General features: G+C 33.8%; 2 protein-coding genes across 2 annotated transcripts; both read right to left on the reverse strand.

Annotated features, from left to right (window-relative positions):
* Window positions 1–585: 585 nt before the first annotated feature.
* Window positions 586–2,143, reverse strand: LOC106719702 (serine protease inhibitor 77Ba). The gene has a single exon (XM_014514163.2). The coding sequence runs from the start codon at window positions 1,846–1,848 to the stop codon at window positions 625–627; it is 1,224 nt and encodes a 407-aa protein (XP_014369649.2). The 5' UTR covers window positions 1,849–2,143; the 3' UTR covers window positions 586–624.
* Window positions 2,144–2,956: 813 nt separating this feature from the next.
* LOC106719069 (DExH-box ATP-dependent RNA helicase DExH6-like) lies at window positions 2,957–20,778 on the reverse strand. The gene is made up of 22 exons (XM_045684137.1): window positions 20,576–20,778; window positions 19,934–20,086; window positions 18,675–18,879; window positions 17,742–17,962; window positions 16,731–16,823; window positions 16,460–16,519; window positions 15,450–15,594; window positions 12,082–12,277; window positions 11,585–11,702; window positions 11,062–11,218; window positions 10,791–10,950; window positions 10,250–10,404; window positions 9,869–10,032; window positions 9,005–9,085; window positions 8,273–8,345; window positions 7,605–7,741; window positions 6,806–6,994; window positions 5,773–5,937; window positions 4,787–4,988; window positions 3,721–3,913; window positions 3,571–3,644; window positions 2,957–3,161 (listed from the first exon to the last, which is right to left on the reverse strand). The coding sequence occupies exons 1-22, from the start codon at window positions 20,688–20,690 to the stop codon at window positions 2,957–2,959; spliced, it is 3,261 nt and encodes a 1,086-aa protein (XP_045540093.1). The 5' UTR covers window positions 20,691–20,778.
* Window positions 20,779–21,354: the final 576 nt, after the last annotated feature.

Here is a 21,354-nt window from a genome sequence, read left to right on the forward strand (position 1 = left end):
CTCATTGAAACAAAATACTATTAAACTTAACCTTACCATATTTTTTATTAATCATTTGTAGTTAGCATATAAAAAAAATTGACCATAGATTTTCATTGCAAAACATATAAGAAAAATCTTTAATAAAAATATGGATGAAAACATAGATATATTATCTATGCATAAAATTCTTCATTCAAAAAGATTTAATTTTGAGTCAATTTTTGAAATGTCATTTTGTATTTGAAATGACAACACTGAGGGAATTTATCCAAACAAAAGTCTTGTGGAGGTCTTTTTTTTTTCATTTCACATTTAACAAAATATTTCATTGATTCTAAATTAAATCATGGCATCTTAAATGTAAAGTTTCAACACCGAAACATATGTTTGAAAAAATATATTCCTTCCTCTCATTTTCATGAATAAAAATAGAGTCAAAAATACATTTTTGTACATGTTTCATTAGTGAAAACTCATGGTCAGTATGATTATTATATTCTTTTTTCCAACACAAATTATTTAAAAGTAGTCTACAGCTTATAAAATCAAGGATTTTAGACTAAAATAAATAATAAAATAGTATTCTTCTCAAATATTCAGTTTGTGACATTTAAAAAGATAAAAAAACCATAAATTTATGAATTAAAATAAAGATGGATATTGATAGAATCCACCAAATACAATGGAGTTTGTTGTTTTTTCTATAATAAGATAGCAAAAAGGTCTGTTAGCTTCAAACCTGACGACTCCGATACGGTTTGTGAACTCCGCAGCAGTAATAGCTGCTGCTTCTGTACCTTCCTCTGTCACTTCTATAGCAGCTTTATGCGTAACTTTTGTCACATACATTGGTATCCTTGACATAAATGGTAAACTAACTTTAGATTCGTCAAATAAATCTCTTATATTTAATTGTCTTTTTAACATTTCAGTTAAATCTAGACTAGATTCGATCTTAAAACGAGGAATTAAACAATCTACTTCTTCATCTCCATACTCATCTGTGGATAACTTCAAATTCTCAAAAATCGTGTCTAATGGAACTTTGTTAAAGTTTAAAAACATATCTTGTAGAGAGAATCCTGGATTAGGTAACATTATAAGCATTGATAAACGATTTTCTTTTCCGTAAGGTATTTCTATGACTCTAGCATTCAATTCTAGTATGTTAGCAAACGGATAATTATGCCTATTATACATCATGTTAACTTCACCTATCTTTTTACTGTGGCTGTCGTAGAATGGTTGTTTTGTTGTAGAACTTTTGTTAAAAGGTACTGTCCATTGCCCTTTGAAATATAAAGCGCTTGTCAATATCATTTGTGTTTCTCCAAAGTCACCAGGATCAGTTAAATTTGGTATTTTTCCATGAGTCACATTATCAATAGCTCTATTTATTAATTCCGAAGTCTTACTGCCAGTAAAATTGAGTTTAACCAATTTAGTATCATATTGATTTGCTATAGAGACAAAATCATTGAGTGGCAACTTTTTTTCGTCGACAAAAATTGCATTAAACTTCTCCAAGTCTACCGTAGAAGTGTTTACTAGAAGCCATTGGGCGATATTACGGAAATCTTCTCTAGTTTTAGCTCTCAATTTTGGCGAGACTCTTATTGCACGACTAATTTGTTTTAAAGTCTCACCCGAAGCACCTTCGGCGATTACAGCTAAAACTGTCCACAGCGTAAACGGAGACATCACAAGATTTTCAACTTGCTTTTGCATCGTGGTAGTATGATAAAGAACTTCGATGGAAAAATTACCAATTCTCTCCGTGAGTCCATGATGGAGGTTCATCTGATTTATGTTCGTCTGGGTGTAACACAATCCGAACAGGATAAATATAAAAGCGATTAAACGCATTGTTATAGTTTAAACTTGAATTTACACACGGATATTCATATAATATACCTATATCATTGACACATTTGCAACGAATGAAGTCACGCGTTAGACGAGGTAAACCGCTCTACTGATACTGATTGACCGGTTTGTATGCTCCAACGTAAATATGTCCCCACTAGAGATTGCTTATATCAGCAAATATTTATGTATGTAAATAAGCGGTCGTCCCCCTTTAAAGTAAGCGGAAAAACTAAACTAAAACTGGTTGAGTATTATTGCCTTCCCTCCAGTTCCCACACTTTTTGAAAGTTTATTTGATGACATTGACAAATGTCACTTTAACCAATTAAAATCACAGATGAAAATTAGATTTTCAGATTAAAAATTACATTTCATTTTATGTTGTTTTGTTTAACTTAAGAATAATAAAGCATAAATAGAGAGCCTTTGAGAACAAAGCAATTTTGACCCACAATTACATGATCATATTATAATTTACCAAAAGTTTATTTTATCGAATCTAAATATTCAATATATTATATCTATGTATATAATAGTGAAGTGCCTTACATTGCATGAATAGAAGTGTAACAAACTTTAAGTATCGCTAAAAATAAAAAAAAACTTGAGAGGTGTCAAGGGACACCCGGATGAAACGAAGTTCCTTTCAATTAATTAGTTAAGGAACCAATGTTTATTATATGAATAAAAAACTTAAGTCTTCACAAGAAGTACATTTTATTTCTATGAATTTTCGTTATATATTGTCACGTCGTTGCCATGGTGAAGTAGCGCTCATTCGTCGTTAACATACTTACTATCAAAAAGTGTCGTGACAACTTTTCGTAAGAATTTTTTCCGTCTAGCTCCCTTTCACGACGCGCGATAAGGAACTTCGTTCCAAAAGCACCTCAAACCAAAATATTGAAATTGTATGAATCAACAAACGGTTTTCCCATGTTACATTTCACACGAAATTTACTGTAAAAAACAGTACGTCATTTAGAAATATGTAAACACTAACTTGTAACGTCTGAAATAGTAAAAAAAAATATGGGTTAGTTCTAATAATATTAATATGCGTAGCAATTTAGAAAAAAAAAACGTTTTGTTTTAAATAATTTATTTATATGTAATCTTCATCATTTATATTCTTGTCATTTTCGTTATCTGCTTCAACAAGTATTCTTGCTACCGCCTTTACAAGTCTGGTCTTGAATCTTGATATATTTGTGAACTGATCATAAGATATAGACTTTAAATCTCTTTCAATATAATATTTGAAAGTCTTCCAAAGCATTTCTCGTATTTTAATTATGCTCTCAGCTTGACTGTAAATTAAATAAAATTGCCTAATATGACCATATTAAAAAAAATACTTGTCAAATGTGACAGATCGGTTGACTTTTCTTTTTTTTTAGTGCTAACTTGCGTTTTTACTGTCATCTTATGTAAAAAAATTAAATAACGTGAATATATGAAACAATAGTGTAAAAAATTATTAAAAACTAGCTTTTACCCGCGACTCCGTCTGCGCGGAATAAAATATAGAAAACGGGGTAAAGATTATCCTATGTCCGTTTCCTGGTTCTAAGCTACCTGCCCACCAATTTTCAGTCAAATCGATTCAGCCGTTCTTGAGTTATAAATAGTGTAACTAACACGACTTTCTTTTATATATATAGATATATTATTTTGACTTGATTTAAACCCTGTAATATAAAAATAAAAAATACTTACTTGGCTGGCACGTGAATACGTAGTCTATGTCTAGGCAGACTTAATACTGTAGTATCTTCATTTTCTTCAGATTTCTGTCCATAAAAAAAACTTTTACATTTTTTTTTCTCCTTTTAAATTTAATATGTAAGAAAAAAGACAGCAACTTACCATCATTTCTATATCACCTTTACAGAACAGTAGTACAGCTTGTGGTGATACCACCGTCGTTTTATAAACTACCAGAGCTCGTCGCTCCGTAGAATGGTGACCACCAAAGTAAGCTAATAACTGTGTTGTGGGTTTCCTCTTCTTTATACCGTAATTAACACTCTCACTGCCGATGTGCGCTCTGTCGCCAGAACTGAAAAAAAACAAGTTAATTTAAAAAAAAATCTGTAGTATTATTGTAATTTTTTAAAACGTTCAATGGATGGATGGATGTTTGTTTGAAGATATCTCCGGAACGGCTCAACGGATCTTGATGAAATTTATCACAGACTAGCTTTTACCCGCGACTCCGTCCGCGCGGAATAAAAAATAGAAAACGTGGTAAAAATTATCCTATGTCCGTTTCCTGGTTCTAAGCTGCCTGCCCACCAATTTTCAGTCAAATCGATTCAGCCGTTCTTGAGTTATAAATAGTGTAACTAACACGACTTTCTTTTATATAAAGAAGATGTAGAACATAGTCTGGAAGAACATATAGACTACTTGTTACGTTTTTTTATTCCGCGAAGACGAAGTCACGGGCGACAGCTAGTTAAAAAAGAAAATTTAAAATTCCATTCAACAGTGTCAACACAAGAGATGTTTGTATAACGAGCAGATTGAAATTGACTTCAAAAACATCAGTTGCAGAAATTGTCCTCACTCAGTGAAATACCACGACCTTACAGAAGACAGGCGTCAAGTGGAAGTCATTCCAACTAAAGTCTGATGAGTGTGGCACTGGAGGACTCATTTTAGTCCTCTTTCCCTTCCCACCCTTTTTTATAAGGAAATGATGGGAAGGGGAAGTGGATTTGATGGAGGAGATACATAGGAAGGTTAAATATTCTCTTTTTTGTGCATCTCCTCCTTCATCGATTGAGGGTAGACAACGCATCTGCAATTGCGAATGTCTATGGGTAGCGATCGCTTCGCCATTTCGGCGAATTCATGTGACATGCTCGTTTGAAACCTTGTAATAATAAAAAAAATTAAATAATTAGATTAAATTTTATCTGCACATTACCTAGTAAACAACTCAACAATAGTCATAAGCTTGCCCTTAGTGCGGACATGTTTCCTTGTCACCAGCAGTGTGTTAACACCTGACAACAATGCCCCCGCTGACAGTTCCTCTATGTCAGAGAAACGCGTCAATTCCGTCACGTCAGGATGTGCCTCTATAATACTGGATTGTAATAATTGTTGCAAATGGAGGTTGGATATCGCTGGAATGGATAAATTTAACTGGAAATATGGTCTTTGAAGATATTTAACATTAGTAGACAGACGTCTGTGGTGCCGGAGGACTAATTTTAGTCCACGTTTCCTTCTCACCCTATTCTTATAAGGAAAGGATGGGAAGGGGAAGTGGATTTGACGATGGAGAGACGTATATAATATAGGAAGAAGATATAATATCCTCTTTCTGTGCATCCCCTCTTCGGTCGATTAAAGTCGATGTCTATGGGCATCAGTCGCTTCGCTATTTCGGCGAATTAAGGTGGCCGCTTGCTCGTTTGCCACCTTATGAAATAAAAAAGGTATTGTAATATTTAGGTTTAGGTTTTTTAATATCATAAGGTGGCAAACGAGCAAGCGGCCACCTTAATTCGCCGAAATAGCGAAGCGACCGATGCCGATAGACATCCGCAATTGCAGATGCATTGCCTACCTCTAATCGACGGAGGAGAGAACACACAGAAAATAGATATGTCGTCTTATATTACTCCTACTTATGCATCCGCTCCCCTATCAAATACCCTTCCCTGAATGGGAAGGAGAAGTGGATTAAAATTAGTTTTCCGACACATGTGTTTCGTTATTGAAATTTCGCAATATTTAACACTTATATAAGACATACGTCTGAAAAGACATACAATTTTTTTAATAGTATAAATCATTTCACTTATTTACCCTTATGAGTCTAAAACTAGTCTGAAATACACTTGAATTAAACCTTGATCTTTAACTTATGTGGTTTAAATTAATTTTAATGATTAATTTACTTACATTTAACATAGTTCAGCCTGTCCTTCCTCAGTCCGTATCTCTCACACCACTCGTTGACTTCGTTCCAGCCTTTTTCTTGAAGTATTCTTTCATATTCGTCTTGTATCCAGTGCAGCGCGGAATGGTCCGAATGTTCATTATATTTACGTTTGAATTCACGTATCTCTAAGGAAATATACATAATCTATATATATATATATAAAAGAAAGTCGTGTTAGTTACACTATTTATAACTCAAGATAGGTCGAACTGATTTAGCTGAAAATTGATGGGGAGGTAGTTTAGAATCAGGAGACGGACATAGGAACTTTTTTATCTTGTGTGCGTTTTTTTTTATTCCGCGCGGACGGAGTCGCGGGCGACACCTAGTAATATATAATAAAATGTAACTTGTAACAGTGGTAGAGCAAGCAATAAAATCGACACAATCATACTAAAGACAGGCGTGAAATGGAATCAATTCTAGATACAGTCTGATGAATGTGGAGGTCAAATTTTAGTCCACTATCCCTTCCCCTTTTCTTATTAAGAAATAATAGGAAGGTGAAGTGTTCGACGAAGAAGGAGATGCATAGGAAGGAAAAAAATCCCTATTTGTGTGTCTCTCACTCTCTCTATCTGGAAATAGAGATGTCTACGGGCACCGATCGCGGCAATTTAGGTAGCCGCTTGTTCATTTACCTTATAATATAAAAAATAAGCCCCAAAGTTAGAAGACGACCGTTTTATTGTGTCTTTTTATCAATAACTAGCTTTTACTCGCGACTCCGTCCGCGCGGAATGAAAAAAATGCACACAAGTTAAAAAAGTTCCTATGTCCGTCTCCTAATTCTAAGCTACCTCCCCATCAATTTTCAGCTAAATTAGTTCGACCGACCTTCAGTTATAAATAGTGTAACTAACACGACTTTCTTTTATATATATAGATAAAGAAAACTTATCAACAGAAAGAGTAAAAGGCAAAAGAAATTAAAGAAAGGGGGGAAGGTATATATATTGAAGTTATTCTAACTTAATTGTTATCTTAACTCACCCTCTCTCCTGTCTGGTGCATTACTGAATAACTCTATATTATCTGAACAATGGCTGACTATATTAGCTGTAGCCACAGTATTACCTAACACAACTGAATGTAACAAACTGCAGCCCAAACGAGGATGTATAGTCATATTTGATAACAGTATACCTAAACGAGTTAGTTTCTCTGATTGTGATAATGCACCTGGAAATATAAATTAACTTTATGAACTTCAGAATTAACTGAGGTACACAATTATGGAGATAGAATATTAAAACGTGTTCCATATTTGCTGAATCTACTAGAAGATATCAAATGGGAGTATAAATTAGACTTTCTTGTCAACATCAGCTCACTTATAAGTCCTCACAGAGGGGCTCGGAGCCTACCCCAAGTTAGGGGTGACTAGGCCATAGTCAACCATAGCCAAGTGAGGGTTGACTTCACACATATCATTGAATTCTTCTCAAATATGTGGAGCATCACGATGTTTTCCTTTACCGTAAGAACGTCGGACAAATGTACATATGTAAATCGAAAATCACATTGGTACATGGCAGGATTCGAACCCAGGACCTGCAGATTGCAAGTCAAGTGCTTAACCTCTGAGCCACCGACCCTCAGACTTTCTTACTATGAAGGAAAACATCGTGATGCACATATCTGAGAAGAAATTCAAAGATATGTGTGAAGTCAACACACACTTGGCCGATGAGGGCGTACAATGAGCTGATGATGATGATGATGATGATAAAAATATTGGTCCTTCAAGTCGGATAAATGTCTAACAAATGATAATAGGTAGTATTATTACCTAAATCAATTAGATCGTTGATGGCCAATCGTATGGACTTATCGCTGGGCGGTTCCGGCAGTAGAGATAGAAAATCTGCCACTTTATCTTGTGGTGCATATATTTTACAGTTCAATACTGTTTGCTCTAGAGGTATTCTGTAATTATTAATAATAGGTATACTTATTAAACTAGATTTTGTCCGCGACTTCGCCTGTACAGAAATAAGAAAAGACTATGTATTGCATCTGTGTCAAATTTCAACTTGAATAAAACATATCTCATAAGTACCGTACACATTTCCAAGATCATAGTAGCCTATGTGTTCTTCATCTATACCAAATTTTAACGAGATCCATGCAACCGTTCTGGAGATACCTTGTCAATCATTCATCATTCCATACATACAAACATTCGCATTTAATAATTTGAATGATTTTTTTTCTAATAATAAATATAATCTATGTCACTCAGTATTAATGTAGCTTTCTAATGTCAAAAGAATTTTTCAAATCGGTTCAATAGTTTTAGAGTTTATATGTTACATACAAAAAAAAACTTTCCTCTCCATAAAATTAATATAGACATTTTGGGAAAGAAGATTATTTAAGTGAATAACTACTGTAATATTAGGGAATGGTCTTACAAACATAATTTAAAATTACCCTACTTTTAGTCTGGCAACATACCTTAATATCTCAGGCGTAGTGTGCGGTGCGAAACTTTCCTCTCTCTCTTTAGTATACAACCTAAAGCAATGTCCTAGAAAATGTTAAACAATTTAAAAAAAAACCTTTGATTTTATATCATAATGTATATGACTGGATCTTAAACAACACCTGTTTTTAATTTACCTAGACAGATTGTAAAAAGTCGGAAAATTGAATATCCTACAATCAATACATAGTATAAAACAAAGTCGCTTTCGCTGTATGTCCGTATGTATGCTTAGATCTTTAAAACTACGCAACGGATTTTGACGCGGTTTTTTTTAATAGATAGAGTGATTCTTAAGGAAGGTTTGTATGTACATATAATAAATGCATAATATAGTAGAGAAACACTGATAAATTTAAAGTTTTCTAATGTGATGTCGTAAATAAGCACGTTTTTTTGCGCTTATATTGCAAACGCTGGCTGAACCCTACGAGATAGACCAAAATAATGTACTACAGTATTGTTCACCTTAAAAAGTTCAACAAAAAAGTCCGCGATGGTATATGTCTATCTCTTAGGGATAACCCAGCATAACCATTTTTATTCTTTTACGAAGTGATTTTAAACAATACAGCATTAATCCTTATCCATTTAAGTACCTTAAATAAATTGTGCATTTATTCTGTAGTAGGTATATTTTGCATTGCACCCGTGCGAAGCCGGGGCGGGTCGCTAGTACAATATAAATTACAAATATTTATTACCTGGCTGTACCCTTCCAGCTCGTCCTGTCCTCTGTTTAGCGCCCGCTTTTGAAACCCATACAGTCTCTAAACTTGCAGTTCCTAAGAAAGAACAAAAGTATGTGTTGCAACGCGAGTTTCCATTACCGAAACATACACAAAAACATGTTTTTCGATATTAACTCTGTATATTTCAATTCTAATGTGATAACCGATCAAACATATTTGACGAATATGTTAAAACAAACATAATAAAACTAAGGGGTCGTCCAATCGCGTAATGCTCGAAAGAGGGATGAGGGGTCCCAAAAAAAAATCACAACGTAAATTTGACGAAAAAAGTATAATCTACTACTAAGCTGACCTAAATTATTTCTAGACCGTTTTAAATTTAAATTTTGTCCAAAAATTTTTAAAAACATTAGGGGTTGACAACCCTTACCACTTACGGGTATGTAAAATAGATAATAGCCGATTCTCAGACCTACTGAATGTGTGTATAAAATTACATAAAAATCAGTCATGTCGTTTCTGAGGATTATGGTAACTAACATATATAAAAAATCTTTCACCGTTTGGAAGTTACACTATCCCCAGGTGACATTCATAAAAAGTCGCAGGCAAAAGCTAGTTTATAATATTTAAAAAAGTTACATTACATTGTACGAAAAAAAAACGTGATTTTAGATAATAGGGGAAGGTGGGAGTTTATAAACTCACCACATATCAGAGAGAAAGTTGGGTCAAAAAATTGCTAAAAAAATCACGTGATTAATTAACCTCAAAGTTTTACAATAGTCAAAATCTGTGGCATTTCAAAAAATAAAGAAAAAATTTTACGAACGAGTGAATTGACTCAGTGAATGAATGAATGAAACATCTTACCAGTCCCCTCTTTAATTCTATTCTCCTTGTGAGCTCCAGTATCAATAACGTAGACCACATCAGGTATTGTGATAGAAGTCTCCGCTATGTTTGTAGCAAGTACTATCTTTCTAATACCGGGTGCTGGTTTCTCGAACATTCTAGTCTGTTCTGTTGTTGATAACCTAAAAATTTTTTTTATTTAGTTCTCTTTCCCTTTCCACCCTTCTCTTTTAAGAGGGATTTGGTAATGGAGAGGACAAATAAGAAAGGGAAAGATTATCTTTCTATGCGTGTATTTTTATTTACCAATTTTATCAAGTATTCTATTAAAAAAAAAAAAAAAGTAATAGTTATTATTTCGTATTTATTTTTTGACAGAAGTTTTTTTTTATTGTTTACCTGGAATGTACTGGTAACACCATATGTGTCGTGGAGCCCGCATATATTTCGTCTAGAATCTTCTTTACTTGTTTGATCTCAGCCCAGCCTGGGAGGAAAACTAGTATTGCACCTTCCGATTCTGACTTATCAACTGATTTGATGACTTCAACTACCTGAAAAAAAAAAACCAAAAAAAAAAACAAGTAGTTTCTGATTCTATCTTGTAAATGGACCTGATGACATCAACTATCTAAAGCTAAAGTATAAAAAAAATCTAACGCTGAAAATTAAATAGACAAAATGTTGGCCATTACTTTCTGTACTCTTTTTTTAGTTATTTTTTTTTCGTGAAAATTGACAAATACTTCTGTCGAAATTGCCGAGAAGTTAAAAATATTGCATTTTATATTTTTTTTTCACTAATATTACGTTAGAAAGTCTGTTTTTTTATATTTAAATTTTGGATGTTTTGTAATAAAAATGCAACTTCTAAAATTTACATTTTTTAATATTGTAACAGTAAAAATTACGTCATAATACTTGTTTTTAATAAACTTACCTCTTGACAATATACTTGAGGTTTTCCATCTTCCTTACAACAATTTTCAAGAGTCATTGGTAATTTTATACGATATTTCTCTTCAATGTCATTCAAATACGTCACTTGTACTGGGAAAGTACGTCCTGGAACTTCTACTATTGGACAAGGATCGAAATATCTAGAAAAAAATCTAACTTTGAACAGCGTTACTTTTAATGTGAAGAGTAGACGATGTACAGAAAAGGGACAATCTCTTCCATCTTCACTTTTCCTCGTCAGAAGCACTTACTTGGTAAAGACTTCTGTATCCAAAGTGGCGCTCATGATTACCACTTTGAGGTTAGGATTTATGTCCAGAGCGCGCTTCAAGAGGAGCAGAGTGACGTCAGTGTTGACGTCACGCTCATGGGCCTCGTCTATGAACACGTGCGAGCAGCCTTCCAGACCTATCGCAGAGACATAATGCCATCACTGTGTGAAACATACTATGGTAAGTGAGTAAGTGGTGGCAAACGAGCAAGCTGTCACCTAAATTCGCCGAAATAGCGAAGCGACCGCTGCCCATAGACATCCGCAATTTCAGATGCCTTCCTTTAATAGACGGAGAAGACGCACAGAAAGAAAACATTTCCTAATACTATGCATACAGTCTTCCATCAAATTTACTTCCTCTTCCTTATAAGAAATGAATGAGAAGGGAAAGAAGACTAAAATTAAGCCACCAGAAAGCACACTCATCAGACTATGCAGAATTACTTCCACTTGATGTCTGTATTCTGTTAAAAAAAACACTGTTAAATAAATTCACTGACCAGGGTTAAGTTGCAATCTTCGCAGTAACACTCCAGATGTGCAGTACAGTACAATGCCACTAGAGGGCCTTGGTACTTTCGAGTGCAAGCGCACTTGATAGCCTATAGAGTCCCCTACCTGGAAGATATATATTAATACACATATAATATAGTCTATTGACCCTTAGGGAAATAGTCAATTTGAAATGATAGAAATATTCTAGACAAGATCCTAGACAAACTCATATCGACTAAAACAAGGTGATACTAACGTAACATCTAATTTTAAAAACTAATATTATACGAATTAAACTTCACACTTTAAAATCGAACAATTCGTTTCAGCAAAAAGTCACAAAGAAATCGTTTAAGCTGAACTTTATAGGGAAGTAAAGGCAATATTATATTTTCTTCAAGACTGTCATATTACTTTAGTGTACAATTCTCACAGTAATTGGATAAAGTCATCCTTAACGACCATTAAATGCAGTGTAACCCTGGTCTCTTTTATATCTTACCTCCTCCCCCATCTCGTCAGCAACTCTCTGTGCCAGTCCAATAGCAGCCACTCGTCTGGGCTCCGACACTATAGCAGTTGTGTTACAACCTAACGCCTTCAATACGGCAGCAGGAGCCCTCGTCGACTTCCCACAACCTGCAGCTCCTACTATGACTAGTACGCGAGATGTCTCCAGTGTTGAAGTTATCTCCTTCCTGTAGATCGTATTATTCCCTTTCCCTTTCATTTTCTTTGACAAAGTAGAGACTAAATATAAGTAAATATGTACAAGTCGAAACAATACACATTGATTGTACAAAATATGATACTAATTTCATTTGTACATATTAGAAAGTTATATACACAAGGCGATAGAAGCGCCCCCAAGCTAGGATTTTTATATTCTTGTTTAGGCAATCTTACTAATATTATAAATGCGAGTGTTTGGATAGATGGATGTTTGAAGGTATCTCCAGAACCGCTCAACAGATCTCGGTGAAATTTGGCACAGGTATAAATCATAGTTTGGAAGATCACAAAGGCTACTAATTATTTTTTTTTAATTCCACGAGGACGGATTCGCGGGTGCAAGCTAGTAGGACTATAAATGAGTGTATGTGGTGGAACTGTGAATATTCAAAGTAGGGAATTTTTATATATAAGGCCGGCAAGGCATCTGCTATTCCTCTGGTATTGCAGATGTCTATGGGCGTCGATGAACACCTTGGTGTTCCCGCTCCTCGTTTGCCCCTTTGTCTTATAAAAATTTCTCAATACCGCCAAATGATTTTAATTTTCCTGTTAATTTTATGTAATAGAAAATGTATTTAGAATTATTATCACTCATTTGTTCTCAGAAACATTAATTAAAATATTCAAACGAGAAATATAGTCATAAATAAATATTTAGTTTTCAAATTGAACTAGATAGGATTTCTTAAAATTCAACTAGGTATTTTCCGTGTCAATTGGGTAAAGAATTTCGTTAATTAATTCGTACAGTGACACATATTCAGTTTTCCTCTCATATTTTACGAATAAAAGTATTAACCTATTAGCGGTTGCTTGCGACTTCGTAAGCGAGGAATTTATAAGTCCCATAAAAAATCGATCCAAACGCGGCCAAAAATACACAGAAAAAATTAAAAATTCGTTTTCGTTTTCAACTACAAATATATAATTTATGCGAAATATATATTTTTTTCCGATATGCTGTTGCTGTGTAAAAAACTTAATAAGTAGCCTATGTGTTCTTCCAGACTATGTTCTACATCTATGCCAAATTTCATCAAGATCCGTTGAGCTGTAATGGAGAATACCTTCAAACAAACATCCATCCAAATATTCGCATTTGTAATATAAGTAAGAAGTAGATCTATATTTATAAAAGAAAGTCGTGTTAGTTACACTATTTATAACTCAAGATCGGCTGAATCGATTTTACTGAAAATTGGTGGGCAGGTAGCTTAGAACCAGGAAACGGACATAGGATAATTTTTACCCCGTTTTCTATTTTTTATTCCGCGCGGACGGAGTCGCGGGTGAAAGCTAGTTCGTCATTAAGATATAAAAAATCATATAAGGCGTTGTGTTTCGAATGAAAAGTAAAGTATTTTTTTATTTATTTTTCCTCTAACTAGCCAACATGCAAGATTTAAAAAATACAACCGAAAACGGTAAGTCCGTTGTAAAAATCGTCACTGAAAATGAAAGTATTAACGCTTTCGTCAGTGAAATCAAACAAAATCGAAAGTAAGCCGAATGAGAGTGAACGCAGTTCACTTTCTTTGCCACTTAACGTCATCTTGACGTCAGTGAACGTCAGCTTGACGTTACGTCAGACAGACGTCATGGTGACGTTTACGTCACGTGACGTATATTCGGGACTTTAGTAGTTGAAAGCGAGAGTGGACTTTCGATTTCATTCACTTTCGTTGTTTTGTTTCTTTACTTTTTCATATTCGGGTGTTGGAAAAAAATTAAATATCGTACTAAATTTACTTGGAGAAAAAACTATGTTAATTGAATAAAAAAAAACACGGTAAATTCTTCCGAGTATAAAGTTATCCATTTGATAGTAAACCTTGTAAAAAAATGATTTTTTTTAGATTCTATCGATCTTTTCATATTAAATCAAGGTCATGTCAAGGTTACAGGTACGCAGGGTGAAAAAAGGGTTATCTGTGTCATGTGTTTACTTGTAAAAAGGTTATAAGGTCGCGGGAAAAAGTTACCTTTGAGGTCGTAACCCGGTTAACGACGGTTCAAGGTGAATTCTTAGAACCGTGTCGGATTCAACCTACTTGTGGTTTTGATGTCATAATGTTTTTTTTGTCATCAGTTTTAGGAATAGTAGTTTGACAATAGAAAGTATCGTATATACAAACAAGGATATCTGTACTGGTGAGAGGCGCTACTATCGCGGTTGCTTCTGTCAGAATATATATAAAACCTACTTAGACAATGATAATTACATAAAAAAATTACGTGACAACTAAAGTACATAAAAAATATTGAGACATTTTTTGACGTTGAGAGGTGGGCGCTAGTGATCTGTCATAATTTAGTACGACTTATGCCCACAGGTTCAGATAGCCTTGTCTTTCTATACGTATGCTTTGGGTTGCCACTTTTAATAATACATTTTTTAATATAATACACATCTTAAGTTTTCTTAATTTTTTTAAATTTTTAACCATTATTTATGACCATGGGGGGTATCAAGAGTAAATTGTACAGAGATTTATTTTATATTATCACTGAAAGTTGTTTTCTATCGCTCGTTTTTTAATTACAAACATACAAATATTTATAATACTAGCTGTCGCCCGCGACTCCGTCTACACGGAATTAAAATAACATAATAAATAGCCTATGTGTTCCTCTAGACTATGTTCTACATCTGTGTCAAATTTCATATAGATCCGTAGAGCCGTTCCGGAGATATCTTCAAACAAACATACATCTAAATCAGGGACCCCCAAACTATTTTGGACAAGTAACCACTTTTCCAAAATGAACTGTTACCTCAGACTTCCAAAGCCAAACTACCTACTTTTAAGATCAATTATTATTATTATTTTTCAATTCTGACTTAGGTCAATAGAAGAAGACAGAGTGAAATTCCCAAAGTAGTTGACATCGACCCCCTGACCTGAATATTTGCATTTATAATATTATAGCTGTCGCCCGCGACTCCGTCCGCGCGCAGTTAAAAAAAGCTTAATAGGGGTATGAAAAATAGATGTTGGCCGATTCTCAGACCTACTGAATATGCTCACAAAATTTCATGAGAATCGGTCAAGCCGTTTCGGAGGAGTACGGTGACGAAAACTGTGACACGAGAATTTTATATATTAGAAATAAGTTAGATTAGTCTAGACTTACGTATATTGATCTATGGGTAGAGGAGTCAACTCTTCATCATATCGTTCAAACTTCTGCTTCAAAGTTCTATCACGTCTGGCTAACTGAGCTTCTGAAGGGGGGTGGACAGGCCTACCAAATACTGGATGTATTAGAGTTCTTTCATCTGTAAGGAACACTTAATATTATTATAAACTAGCTGTAGCCCGCAACTCCGTCCGTGCGGAATTAAAAAAAAACTTAATTAGTAGCCTATGTGTTCTTCCAGACTATGTTCTACATCTATACCAAATTTCATTGAGATCAATGCAGCCTTTCTGGAGATACTTTATAACAAATATCCATCCATCCATACATACATACATTTGAGTTTATATCTATATATATAAAATAAAGTCGTGTTAGTTACACTATTTATAACTCAAGAACGGATGAATCGATTTGACTGAAAATTGGTGGGCAGGTAGCTTAGAACCAGGAAACGGACATAAGATAATTTTTACCCCGTTTTCTATTTTTTATTCCGCGTGGACGAAGTCGCGGGTAAAAGCTAGTTTATAATATTAGTAAGAAGTAAGATTTTGGATAGTCCATATAATTGCTTTATTATGTTATTATGACGGACCCATTGGAAATTTGGGATAAAATTTTCTGTATGTAAATAATTCATAATTATGAATTAATATTTTACTCATCATCATCACCTCACTATACGTCCCCACTGAAGGGAGCCTACCCTAAGTTAGGAGTGACTAGGTCATAGTCAACCATAGCCAAGTGCGGGTTGGTTGACTTCACACATATCATTGAATTTCTTCTCAGATATGTGCAGCATCACGATGTTTTCCTTCACAGTAAGAACGTCGAATAAATAAATGTACATATGTAAATCTAAAATCGAAAAACACATTGCTACATGTCGGGATTCGAACCCAGGATCTGCAGATTGCAAATCAAGGGCTTAACCACTGAGACACCGAAATCGAAAATAATGTAATTTAAATTAAATATAACAATAGAAAAAAAATTACCCGTAAAATTATTTAATTCTTCATCAACTTCAGTATCTTGAGATTCTTCAGTTAAATTATCTGTTAACAAATGTTTTATTTAGTCCAGATTTTATGAATTACCAAAGCGAGTTGCTCTAAAACATATTTATTGTGAACTAATATAATTTTCCATACAAAAACATGAGAATAACTAATTATATTAAGTTCACACTGCCGAAACATGTACATAAACATCATGAGAACGAAATCATAAAAAAAATATCAATTATTGTGTTCGGATATTACTCACCTTCTATATCTATAGTTGAATCTTTGGTTAACATCGACGGAGTAAAAAATAGTCTATGGTTTGCCTCTTCAAATGTCTTCTCATAAATATGCTCTATAAATAAACATATTATAAAATATCACAATTTATATATATAGTCAGAAAGTCGTGTTAGTTACACTATTTATAACTCAAGAACGGCTGAATCGATTTGACTGAAATTTGGTGGGCAGGTAGCTTAGAACCAGGAAACGGACATAGGATCATTTTTACCCCGTTTTTTATTTTTTATTACGCGCGGACAGAGTCGCGGGTAAAAGCTAGTTTATATATAAAAAGTCCTAATTTTAGTCCTAACCCCTTGCCACCTTTTTCTTATAAAGGAGAGGATGGGATGGGGATTTGTTGGAGACGGGAAACACATGAAGGGGAAATTCTCTTTCTGTGTGTCCCCTTCTCGGTGTATTAAAGGCAAAGCAACTGCAATTGCATAAGTATATGGGCAATGTTCGCTTTGCTATTTCAGCTAATCAGGTAATACTAATGTAATATTTATTCAAATAAATCTGTTATTTTCTATCGATTTATTATATACTAGCTATTGTCCACAACTCGTAGCCTATTTCTATGCAAAAAAACTTAATAAGTAACCTATGCATCCATCCATATATATTTCACATCTATGCTAAATTAAATCTAGATCCATTGGGTCGTTCCGGAGATAGATTGTAACAAACATCCATCCATCCATCCATCTATTAACTTCCTAATTTATTATATTAGTCATATAATACAATTTATAAGTATATCTTACTAATATTATAAATGCGAATGTTTAAATGGATGTTTGTTTGATGGTATCTCCGGAACGGCTCAACAGATCTTGCCAAAATTTGGCACAGATGTAGAACATAGTCTGGAAGAACACATAACCTACTTATTACGTTTTGTTTTAATTCCGCGCGGACGGAGTCGCGGGCAACAGCTAGTTATAACAAGAATTTTAACTGAGTAAATTTATTACATACTTACTTATTTCATTTTCATAATCATTCCATATCCTATCTATTCTTAGAAGAGAATTGTCGCTGATTTCAACATGTAAAGGTTCATTTAAGTTACATTTGATATCTTCTATCACTTTCTTATCATATATAGGATTGCCTTTATTGTCTATCCGTTTGTTCATATATAGCCAATGTAGTGCTTGTGTCGCTGACTTTTCTGCAGCTTGTCGTTTTGATATTGCCACACTGAAATATGTAATCTATATTAAATCTATCTTTTAAATATACTAATAGGGGTTATTGTTGCCACAACTCATTACTGACGCGTATTTTACCAGCTCACAAAAGTACCACATTAATTCTTTAGTTATAGCAAATTTAGTACTAAATCTAAAGTAGTATTACTAAGTTTTTACACTAAAATACAATTTATTGTGATCGTTTTCATTAAAGTCCATACTCAGCTTAAATCAAAGACTTGACTCAAGCTCATTAGTCAATCAAATATAAACCAAAACATTCTCAGGCACTGTGAGGTGGTCTTTTCATATCATAAGGTGGCAAACGAGTGACCGACCATCTGAGTTCATCTAAATAGCAAAGCAACTGCTGTCCGTTGCCTACCTCTAATCATCAGAAAGATAATATTTCCCTTTCCCATGTATTTCCTCTGCTATCATTGTGTTATTTAATTGGTTCAGCTAGCCTATTTGGCAATAAATGGTTAACACTACATCTCTTAAATATATTATCTTACTAATATTATAAATACGAATGTTTAGATGGATGGATGGATGGATGTTTGATCTTCAGAACGTGTCAATGGATCTGGATGAAATTTGACATGAATGTAAAACATAGTCTGGAAGAACATATAGGCTACTAATTAAGTTTTTTTTTGGGCGGACGTTTCGCGGGATACAGCTAGTTAATTTACATACTTAAAATTGCTATTTACCTTTCAAATTTAATCTTCTCCGGCCAAATAAAAGTATATGTACATGTCCAATCATTGTTACTCAATCCCATTTTCTTCCTAACACCTTTTGGTGCAACTACATTTTGTCTGTAGTGTATATCAAAAACTTTTTCTGGTGTTTTTGAGTTTAATTCGTTGAGTGTTACTCTCGGTTGTGGAAAAAGTTGGGATATCCTTTTCAATTCTGAAAAAAATAAATAAAAATTTGTTTTAAATGAAGAAATTGGTATTGTAACACATTAAATGCTGCAAACTTTAGTCTGTGAGAAAATGTAGTGACACTGAATGGAATAAAAAGCTTATTGTACTGTTTAACACCACTGCAGCTACAATTGTATCAATATTGTCATCCCTTTCATTCATCATCAGCTCACTATACTTCCCCATTTAGGGGCTCCGAGACTACCACAAGTTTGGAGTGACTAGGCCATATTCAACTACGCTGGCCCAGTGCGGGTTGGTTGACTTCATACATACTTTGAATTTCTGCTCAGATATGTGCATCACAATGTTTTCCTTCGTCATAAGAACGTCAGATAAATGTACATATAAATATAAAATTGAAAAACACAATGGTACACGGCGGAATTCGTACCTAGGTCCTGCAGATTGCAAGTCAAGTGCTTAACCCCTGAGCCATTGACACTCTTATTATCTTTGATAAAAAAGAGATAATAAAAATCAATACAAGAGTCATGATTTAAGTCTATGGTAATAAATGACCTAAGAGCATCAGTGGCTCAAGGGTTAAGTTGATCTGCAGGTTAATCTGCAGGTCCTGGGTTCGAATCCCGCAATGTACCAATGTGTGTTTTGAACTTCGATTTACATATGTACATCTATCTGACATTCTTATGGTGAAGGAGAACATTGTGATGCAACCTGCACATATCCGAGAAGAAATTCAAAGATATGTGTGATGTCAACCCGCATTGGGCCAGCGTGGTGGACTATGGCCTAGTCACCCCTAACTTAGGGTAGGCTATGAGCCCTTCAGTGGAGACATATAGTGAGCTAATGATGATGAAATGGCTACAGAACCTAATATGTGCAAGAAAAAAGTTAAATCAAGCTTAATAATCATTTTTATTTTATTTTTAGTTTTTTTTAAAACATCCATTCTCTGGAGTCCTAAGAATAGATTAAAAAAAAATTCAACAAAATCTGCTCATCTGGTCTACAAATATTGGTTTTTATAAATTGGATGGATTATTATCAAAAATAATTTTTTATCATACCTTTTTCATGCTGTGAATCTTTTAACTTTGTTACATCACCATCAATTAAACTATTGGAATAATATCTTTTGTAAGCATTGTTCAAATTGGACAAATATGAGTAAGACAACAATTTTTTTTCAACATAAGTTGGGTTTTCAGAAGTCTTTATACCTGTAAAAAAGTTGTAGAAAATCTATATACATATATATATATATAAAAGAAAGTCGTGTTAGTTACACTATTTATAACTCAAGAACGGCTGAATCGATTTGACTGAAAATTGGTGGGCAGGTAGCGTAGAACCAGGAAAAGGACATAGGATAATTTTTACCCCGTTTTCTATTTTTTTTTTATTTCGCGCGGACGGAGTCGCGGGTAAAAGCTAGTTAAATATAAATGTAAAATTGTTATGTTGTATGCCAATAGCAACATAACGTTCTAAGAAGTGCAACAAAAAATTTAATTGTATAAATATTAAACTCGGCAATAGAGGGGCAGTATGAGAAGGGGAACTACCATCTTTCTGTATGTTTGTTTAAGGTCTGTGTTGGCGATAGAGATATCTTTGGCAGCGGTCGCTTCGTTATTTTAGATTTTAGTGTAATCAAGAGGCCGATTGTTCATCACCTGATTTAAAAAATTGAATATAATTTTACTTACTATGATATGATTTGGCTAACGCCACATGATTTTTACAAATTTGACTACAGCAATCAAATTGTAAAAGTCTCTTTCTATAAATAGCATTAGAAATAAGATATTTCCTTAAAAACATTGTGGAAAAACTCTTTTACAAATTATAACCTAAAACTTCAGTTTTTCATAGGTTATATAAGGTAAAACATTAAACATGGTTTTTTGCACAGTGAACTACTTATTATTAAAATGACATCGAATGCATTTGATATACTTAAATCATCCACTTTAATTCATTTTGAAGATTTTCACGCAAATATTGGGATTTTTACATTAGACTCTGACTTTGGCAGCGCTTGTCAAACATTGAATGTGACAATGACTTTAAATAAATGTTTGGAAATGTTATTTAACAAAATAAGGAATTCTTATGATATGACTTTAAATCAATTAATTTAAAAAAATACTACAACGTCAATATAGGTAAATAGTATTTTAATTATATAAACAATAACATAAAAACTTATTCTAAAATGTTTAACTGAAGTACGAGAAAAAACAATACCATGTGGCCGGAATAATAGTTTTATTATTATTATTGTAAAATAACAACATATTGCTTGTTTAAAATTAAAGGACCAGCGGATCGTTTAATATTAGTCGATCCGACGTTGCCGGCCTTTAAGGTTAATGTACGCTCTTTTCTCAAAGGCCCCTACGTCGTAACTTTGTAATTACTGCTGAGGTAGGAAGATACGCGACAACCACGTCGTTGTGGAATGCTAACTATTTAACGATGGAAC

This window comes from Papilio machaon, chromosome 25 (assembly GCF_912999745.1).
Source record: "Papilio machaon chromosome 25, ilPapMach1.1, whole genome shotgun sequence".
Taxonomy (NCBI): Eukaryota; Metazoa; Arthropoda; class Insecta; order Lepidoptera; family Papilionidae; genus Papilio; species Papilio machaon.